Source organism: Nomascus leucogenys, chromosome 8 (assembly GCF_006542625.1).
Source record: "Nomascus leucogenys isolate Asia chromosome 8, Asia_NLE_v1, whole genome shotgun sequence".
NCBI classification, from domain to species: Eukaryota; Metazoa; Chordata; class Mammalia; order Primates; family Hylobatidae; genus Nomascus; species Nomascus leucogenys.
Genome location: NC_044388.1, coordinates 59,065,612 through 59,074,621, shown reverse-complemented (window position 1 = coordinate 59,074,621; position 9,010 = coordinate 59,065,612). Strand labels below are relative to the sequence as shown.

Sequence of the window (9,010 nt, the reverse complement as noted above, 5' to 3'; positions counted from 1 at the left end):
AAGATGACTTCTATTGACAGGCAAATGGTGAATTCACATGCACGACAGGAAAGGACAAGGGACATCAGTGGTAGGAAGGGGTTGGATGAGCTGAACTGGAGAAAGAAGAAAGGTAGCAAAGCACAGGAGCTTTCACTGGAACCACGGGCGCAGGTCAGAGAAAGGAGGCAAGGTTAGAAGTGACATCAACTGGCGTAAGGGAGAAGAAAACACTGGGTTAGTTTTGCTTTGTTGTTGTTATTGCTGTTGTTGTTGTTGTTTTGAGACGGAGTCTTGCTCTGTCGCCCAGGATGGAGTGCAGTGGCGCGATCTCGACTCACTGCAACCTCTGCCTCCTGGATTCACGCCCTTCTCCTGCCTCAGCCTCCTGAGTAGCTGGGAGTACTGGCACCCACCATCATGCCTGGCTAATTTTTTGTATTTTTAGTAGAGATGGGGTTTCACCGTATTAGCCAGGATGGTCTCGATGTCCTGACCTTGTGATCTGCCCACCTTGGCCTCCCAAAGTGCTGGGATTACAGGCGTGAGTCACTGCGCCTGGCAGTTTTGCTTCTTGGTGAAGTAAAGTTATAGGAAGAGATGTGGGCATACAGACATATCCATATACTGCAGTGTGGCCCATCTCAGTGTTCTAAATGCAAAGCTGGCCTAGGGGGTGTCCCATCAATGTTCTCTCCTAGAAAACAGGCGGCTGCTGTGACAAATTCCCTTGTAAGGGCAACATAAGTTGAGCCAAAGTGGATTTTGAGTTGACCTGATGGTGGGCTCTTCTTTATGCTTGTTTAGGACAAAAGCATGTGCTCTGGTTCTGTACTCTCTATGGGTATATTTGATCCTTTCAGTAGATTTCAGAACAGACACTAAATTAGGTGTAATGTTTGTCCAATTCATTGTTTTCAAATACTGAACTATCTCCCTGTTGGTTTTTAGAGGGAAATCGTGATCACCAGTGTTAATGACATATCTCCACTGAATAGTGATGCTATAAGATCTCTCATGCAGGCCAGGTCCGCCTGGAGCCTGGATTTTCCACCGTAAATAATATACTCAGACTGTGAGGATATAAATGCATTTGAGAAGCACTCCAGTAATTCACTCACAGCAATTTTAAAGTCAATCATGGCTGCCTTATCAACGTGAATACAGTAGACATTTTGAGGCATGTAAATAGCCCAGAAAAGCTGTTCAAACATATCAAAATCTTGACTGATGGTCATTACATATGCCAAAGGGAATGCAGCTTCTTCTGTGGACAAAGGAGTTGTGATATAGTGGTTCTCTGGCACATAGTAAGGGCAAGAATCTATTCCAAACGTTGTGGATAAAGCACTTGGCAACACTTGCACCGTCTTCCCATTTAGGGCTGCATCACAGATGTGCAGTCGGGAAAGGGCTTGATATTCACCGCCTACATCATCCATTTGACCGCTGTCTGGTTGACTTACATGCACATTGTATAATACTGTGACTATGATTATAATTTGAAGAGTAATGATACACAGATAACTGCTCCAAAGCTTCATTTTAGTTTTTGACACCTTGGGGTAGAAGGGTAGAGAGAAAGAATTCTTCTTTAAGAGTTAAAGAAATAAATCAATTTCTAAAACATTTTACTTCTCTACAAGTCTCTACATTTGGCCACTTTATCAGTTGCACTCACTTTTCCAGATCCCATTTGCTTATTTTGATGCCTGGCCATTCCTCAGTTGAGTGTCAGTTCTGTGATATTTCTTACTTCTGGTTCTGTGAACGTTCTGATCTTTTAGTCAATGCATCCTCATCCAGGCTGGGCTACCAAGACTACTCAGTGTGACTCACCCTCCTTTCTGTCCTATGTGGCTGTAACTGGGGAGATGGCGTAAAAGGTTAATTCCCATTTCCTGTTTCTATTGTTGAGTCATCTAATTTGTCATAATTGTGTCCAGTTATATACCTTTCTGTATCTACCCCTCCTTTTGTGGCTAACTTCTCCCTGGGTATGCATATCTGTGTATATTCAAGTAATTTCCCATCTTGCTTATCATTCCTAACCTCATTTTAAGCAGGAGGATCCTTCCAGATTTCTGTCCGTTCAAGTAAGAGTACTTCATTAGGCATGGCCAGGTCTTAAGAGTTTTTATCCAAAGTGCTCAGCATAGTGCCTGGTACATTTGGGCACTCAGCTGCTTCTTCCAATGAATAATTGAATGAGTGACTCATTTCCCTCATTTAGTTTTGAAGGGTCCCAGCAACATTGGATGGCAAAATCTCCCCACAACTGGCTGTGGATTTTAGAGGAGACAGTGTTTCCATATAAACTGCTGTAGATTGTGGAGGATTAGGGACTAAGTTTTAACATGACCCATTACTCATATATATTAATAATTTTGATTATTCATACAATTTCAAACTATTGCTTTTTTTTTCTTTTTTTTCCCCGAGATGGAGTCTCGCTCTGTCGCCCAGGCTGGAGTGCAGTGGCACGATCTTGGCTCACTGCAACCTCCGCCTCCTGGGTTCAAGTGATTCTCCTGCCTCAGCCTCCCCAGTAGCTGAGATTACAGGTGCACACCACCATGCCCAGCTAATTTTTTGTATTTTAGTAGAGACAGGGTTTCACCCTGTTGGCCATGATGGTATCGGTCTCCTGACCTTGTGATCTACCTGCCTCGGCCTCCCAAAGTGCTGGGATTACAGGCGTGAGCCACCGCGCCCTGCCACCTTCTCTGATTTTAATTGAGCATTTTTATGATTGTATTGTATTTCATCTACTGATGTAATTTTTAATGGCTGCCCTAGGATTTACTACATACATTAAAAAAATATTCTAGGCCAGGCGCAGTGGCTCATGCCTATAATCCCAGCACTTTGGAAGGTTGAGGTGGGCAGATCACTTGAGGTTAGGAGTTCGGGACCAGCCTGGCCAACATGACGAAACCCCATCTCTACTAAAAATACAAAAGTTAGCCAGGCATGGTGGCGGGCGCCTGTAATCCCAGCTACTCGGGAGGCTGAGGCAGGAGAATCGCTTGAACCCAGGAGGTGGAGGTTGCAGCCAATGGCCTGAACTTGAAATAATTCACTTTAACTAACCTGGAGTTAACTTTTTCAATGATTTCTCCTAAAATCCTGAGTCCTCCATCACATTATGCCCTGGGCTTATTTCAGCAGTCTGATACTTGATGTTGAATGTCAGTTTCTGAGTCCTGTATTTCTTTGTCAGGAACCCTTTTGGATTGTTCTGCCACCCCGTCTCCTATAGCCCCCAGGATCCTTCCCGAGATGCAGGTTAGGCTTCCTGGGCTCAAACAGGATTGTCACGGTTGACCTTCCATTCGGCCACTGTGGATTCTCACCACTTTCAGAGCTTGTAGGTGTTCCTCATGGAAAGGTGAGCAGAGTCAGCTTCGCCCATGCCCTCCTCCTCTCAAAGACATCCTTGTTCCAAGGTCAGAAGTCAGCCCTCAGAGGTTGTCCACTTATGTGTTTTCCAATTGGCTTGACCCCTGAATCCCTAAACCGACCCACCCAGTAGAGGGAGGAGTTACAATAGACACCTTCCAGCTCAGGCATTTGTGTTCCCAAACTCCAACTGTGTGGCTGTTTAAATGGATCCCTGCTCCAATCTCTTGCTTGGCATACGCCACTATATGCAAGTCTAGCTGTTTAAAAAAAAAAAAAAGCAGGGGTAGAAACCTTTTTTCTTATCTTTTGAATTAATATGTGGGGAAAAAAATTAAAAACAACAACACATTGTCACCCATAATTATATCAGCCAACAAAAAAGATAGCAACTGGAATTTTAAAAATTAGAATCGTAACACTTATATTTATTTTCTGCTATTGTAATTCTTAACTCAATAAAAGGTATCTACTAAAAAGCTATATCAAATCTCCAACAACAGTAATTCAACGTGCTTTTTAATGTTGGAAACAATGCAAGGAAAGCTGCTACCACTGCTACTATTTAAAATTGCATTATGGGCAGGTGCAGTGGCTCACACCTATAATCCCAGCACTTTAGGAGTCCAAGGTGGGAGGATCGCTGGAGGCCAGGAGTTTGAGACCAGCCTGGAAAATATCGTGAGACTCCCATCTCTACAAAAATTAATAAAAAATTAGCCGGGCATGGTGGTACACGCTTGGGAGGCTGATATACAAGGATCACTTGAGCCCAGGAGTTTGAGGCTGAAGTGAGCCATGATCATGCCACTGCACTCCATCCTGGGTGACAGAGCAAGACTTATTCTCTCTTAAAAAAAAAAGAAAAAGAAAAAGAAAAAAAAAGAAAGGTCTAACTAAAACAGCAAGTTGCAAAGATGTATTATTTTTTATTTATATAATCAATTTAAACATGCTAGTATATCTATGTGTTTTTAGTACTCCCACTGTATATACACTGTATATACAAGCACATACATATAACTGATGTTTGCCTCTATAACTGTGCTGTCCAATGGTAGCCACTAGTCACATGTGGCTATTTAAATTAATTAAAGCTGGCCAGGCACGGTGGCTCACACCTGTAATCCCAGCACTTTGGGAGGCTGAGGCAGGCAGATCACCTGAGATCAGGAGTTCGAGACCAGCTTGGCCAACATGGCAAAATCCCCTTTCTACTAAAAACACAAAAATTAGCTGGGTGTGGTGGCATGCACCTGTAGTCCCAGCTACTCAGGAGACTGAGGCAGGAGAATCGCTTGAACTGGGAGGTGGAGGTTGCAGTGAGCCGAGATCGCGCCATTGCATTCCAGCCTGGATGAGTCCCTCCATCTCAAAAAAAAAAAAAAAAAAAAAATACAATTAAAGCTAAATAAAGTGTAAAAGAATATTTCCCAGTCATACTAGCTGCATTTCAAGAGCTCATTAGCTTATGTGAGTGGCAATTATATTGGGCAGTGCAGATGTAGAACATTTTTATCATTGCAGAAATTCTACTGGACAGCACTGCTATAGATTATATCAGTACACTGAGAAAGCACTTGACCAGGTGTGGTAGCTCAAGCCTGTAGTCCAGAACTTTGGAAGGCTGAGGCAGGTGGATCGCTTGAGCCCAGGAGTTTGAGACCAGGCAGGATAACATGGCAAAATCCTGTCTCTACAAAAACTACAAAAATTAGCCATGTGCAGTGGTGCATGCCTGTGGTCCCAGCTACTTGGGAGGCTGAGGTGGGAGGATCACCTGAGCCCAGGAGGTTGAGGCTGCAGTGAGCCATGACTGTGCCACTGCACTCCAGCCTGGTTGACAGAGTGAGACTCTGTCTCAGAAAAACAAAAACCAAAAAAAGCAAATAAGTGATTACGTGTGGAGAAAGTAGTGCACTTTTTATTCTATATTCTTCATTATTTCCATGTTTATGAGCATGTACGTATTATTATAGTTTAAAATGTTTTTCACTTTAGCTTTAAAATATTTTTATTTGAAAAAATATGACGGATAAGATGTCCTTTAAATGATTTTTTTTTTTTTTTTAGTATTGATCATTTTCCATGTGTCTGTTAGAGGCAATATTTAGCAAACTTACAATTGAAATGCTGCTCAAAAACATTGGCACTTGATCAGTAATTATGGTAGTATTAACGTAAAACTTTTTCCTAATGTATATCTTGATTTTTTTAAATGAATACTAAAGGCAGGTAAATAATAAGTTAACTTATTCCTGTCTCAAATTTTAAAAATAGTTGTACCCTTACCAAAAAAAAAAAAGTTATACACAATTCAAATGACACTGATCTTCGACTGCGCCCTCTTCTCTCTATCACTCCCAGTTACTCTCCCCAACACCCCACGATGGGAAAGTTTAATGATTTCTTAGTGGATGGATGTTTCTTAGACAGGTATGCATGTATGTATGAATGCAAATTTTGTTTAATACCAGGAGAATTGCCTTGTTAGACATATCCTTTAGTGGATTTTTAACCAATTGTCATATAAAAATACGCAGTATCCCCGAAGTGGAAAACAATATATTAATTTATTCCCAAGAAAACAAAACATGGAACCTCATCGAAAACAAACATCAGATACAGTAGTTTCAGGGCATTCCCATGGGCTGTCAGAAACCCACTAGCCCAAACACTATGCTCTTCCAACATTAAAGTATTTAAGACATAGGAGAGATGACCAACAACGGACATGTAAACATCAATTCCAGAAAGATTTCTTGTTCTACGTGAGAAACATCCAGTGTAAAACATTTCTTCTTCTCAGGTGCTGTCATTTAAATAAGTAAGTTGAAAAGAGACAATTTTTAAACTCCACTGCTGACCCTGAGTGCATTCCCTATCCCCCCACCTATTTTGTTTTGATACAAAGTCTCACTCTGTCACCCAGGCTGGAGTGCAATGGGGCACTCTCAGCTCACTGCAACCTCCACCTCCTGGGTTCAAGCGATTCTCATGCCTCAGCCTGCCAAATAGCTGGGATTACAGGCACATGCCACAAAGCCCAGCTAATTTTTATATTTTTTAGTAGAGATGGGGTTTCACCATGTTGGCCAGGCTGGTCTGGAACTCCTGGCATCAAGTGATCTACCTGCCTCGGCCTCCCAAAGTGTTGGGATTACAGGCGTGAGCCACCATGCCTGGCCCAAGCCAGAGCTTTTATAAGGGGACTCATCCCATCATGAGGATCCTACCCTCGTGACCTCATCTAAACTTCCCTTACCAAAGGCCCCATCTCAAATACCATCACATTGAGGGTTAAAGCTCCAACACATGAATTTTGGGGGGACACAGTCCCATCTATAGCAATGGCAATTTGTGCTTGGAGCCCACTCTGGTCACCTTAGTGGGGCTGGCCTCTGCGCAAGTGACAGGTTTTCACATGTGGCCTTCGAGAGTTGCTTGTGTGACCAGCTGTCCCTATTCCTTAACCCTTTACCACCCAAAACAATTCCATTTTTTTCAGTAGCAAGAAAAAAGGTTTTACTTCAAAGTCATTCCCTTTAAATATGATTGACATTCAACAGGCACAGTTACAGAAAAAAAAATAAAATTGTGTTCATTAAATTGTCATCCATTGTAGTAATTGCTTTTTGTTAGAATAAATAAATATTTAGAAACTCAACGGTTTAGTATTATAGGAATACTAAAGTAGACTTCACATTTTTTTCTGAGCTGACAGGACTTTTTCTCAGTATTAACACTGAGACCATTCTTAAAATCTACCTTCTCTGGTATACTAAATATGGCTTTATTTCACCTTCTCTCAGTAAATCCACCTCAGGAAATGAACTGAGAAGATCAGCAACAGAGTCCCAATTCTCACACAGAGAAATTGTTCCCTGGTGCTATTAACCTTTCTAAGCCTCAGTTACTTCATCTGCAAAATGGGAGTAATTATATAAGGGCCTCACAAGACTGTTGTGAGGTTTGAATGAAATCAGATACATAAAGGAATACCAGAATGGCTGGAACACAACAGGTCCTTGCTCTGTCTCCTCCTTTCTCCCTCTCTGTTGAATAATCTCTGATTTAACCCTTAATTTGTAATTACTGATCTCCTGGGCCTGGTATCATGCTACACAGCCCTGTGCATTCCTGTATTAAACTACAATCACTCTGTAAGATTCTCCAGAGGAGGCTTTCTGGTGTTGACATTATTGCCAAGATTTTTAGAGTGAAAAAGCTCTTATGTTTCCTTTTTGTCTCAGTACATGTCCTGTACATAATAGACACTCAAGAGATGTTTATTGAATGAAGGCTGAATGAATGAATGGATGGATGAATGAGGGATAAATAACAGAGATGCTCATCTACAATTGAAGGCTCTTAAAAATCGAGCCACTACTATCAGTACCAGGCATTGTAAAGCTACTCAGAGCATACTATGGTGCAATTAAAAGCCTCACAGGATAGAATTTGGTCTCTATTTTGCAAGTAAGATAATACTGGGGAGAGGAGGGTCACAGAAGAGGCAAGTGTTCCAGACTTCAGACTAGATCTATGTGCTAGCACCTCTCTTGAATGCATATCTCCATTCTTGCAAGGATTTTTTAGTGTTCTCAATGGAAGACATGACACTACATTCTGGCATATAAGAGAGAAATGTTCTATTCCCCGAGGTCCTTTTACTGAAGCAACAGACAGTGAATTCTGTCTTAAAGCATATCCTGTTTCTTGTTAATGACTTTATACTATATATAGAACTTTGTCCATGAGTAAGCCAAAAATGCTAGTGTTGAAACTCAGAAACAAGATCTATTCTCCATTCAGGTAGCTTATGCTTTAAAGGAAATTGGTGAATTACCCAGAAAGCTGTTTCAGTATCTGTCTGGTTGAGCACAGTGGTGACTGCTGAAGTGTTATAAAAGGTTCCTTCTTCAAAGAAACCTAATTCTTATTTTCCTAGACAGTATTATCTACAATTCTCTTTTTTATTCAAACATTTGTAATTTGTATATGATGAGTATCTGGTGCAAAGATCTGAGGTCATTTAAATTTATCGTTGATCCTAACAATAAACTAATATAGAGGTGAGCATCAAGAAACAGCAAGACTAAAATTGGCCGAAGTGCCCAGATTGCTCTACCCAGCCATGCTGTTAGTGTATTTCACCGTGTCCAGTGGATATTTTAAGTATAATTATGTAGCCAGGTCCTGAAGCTATAAACGTGGTCCTGAAACCATTAACTTTACGAAGGCAAAAGTCTCTCACAAAAGCAGGCTCCTCTTCCCAGCTGCAGTTTCCCTTCAGTCATGAGTAGCTCAAGAATAGCTCAAAAATACCAGCTGGGTTGTATCGCAGTTTCACTCTGATTGAGGGTTCTTTCGCGATGCCTCAGTTCTAGGCATTCCACAGTAAGGGGGTAGGTATTAAGCTCAAACTTGTTAGCAAACAGGCTTGGTGAATTAACCAGCCACTTTAAGTCTCCGTTTCCATAGATACAAATACCATGTACATAGTGGCCTGCAAAAGAAAGAACAAGAAACAGAGTCAAAACATGCTTGCTTTCAAAAGGGTAATGAACTTACAGAATACTAGAGGTACTCTCCGACTAACTACAGCTGTGCCAATGCTACAGGATTC

General features: G+C 41.5%; 2 protein-coding genes across 4 annotated transcripts in view; both read right to left on the bottom strand.

The window, feature by feature from the left end:
- Positions 1-623: 623 nt before the first annotated feature.
- On the bottom strand, positions 624-1,523 carry LOC100600035 (beta-1,3-galactosyl-O-glycosyl-glycoprotein beta-1,6-N-acetylglucosaminyltransferase 6-like). The gene is given in 3 exon segments (XM_012508618.2): positions 624-774; positions 776-980; positions 983-1,523. Coding segments are annotated over 3 exon segments (897 nt in total).
- A 4,412-nt stretch (positions 1,524-5,935) lies between these two features.
- Positions 5,936-9,010, bottom strand: part of GCNT2 (glucosaminyl (N-acetyl) transferase 2 (I blood group)) — a 109,887-nt gene continuing 106,812 nt past the window's right edge. For all 3 annotated transcript variants that reach the window (XM_003263497.4, XM_012509218.2, XM_003263495.4), the window contains one exon: positions 5,936-8,890. In XM_003263497.4, coding sequence (XP_003263545.2) covers positions 8,700-8,890 — 191 coding nt within the window. In that variant the 3' untranslated portion in view covers positions 5,936-8,699. The remainder of the gene's footprint in view (positions 8,891-9,010) is intronic.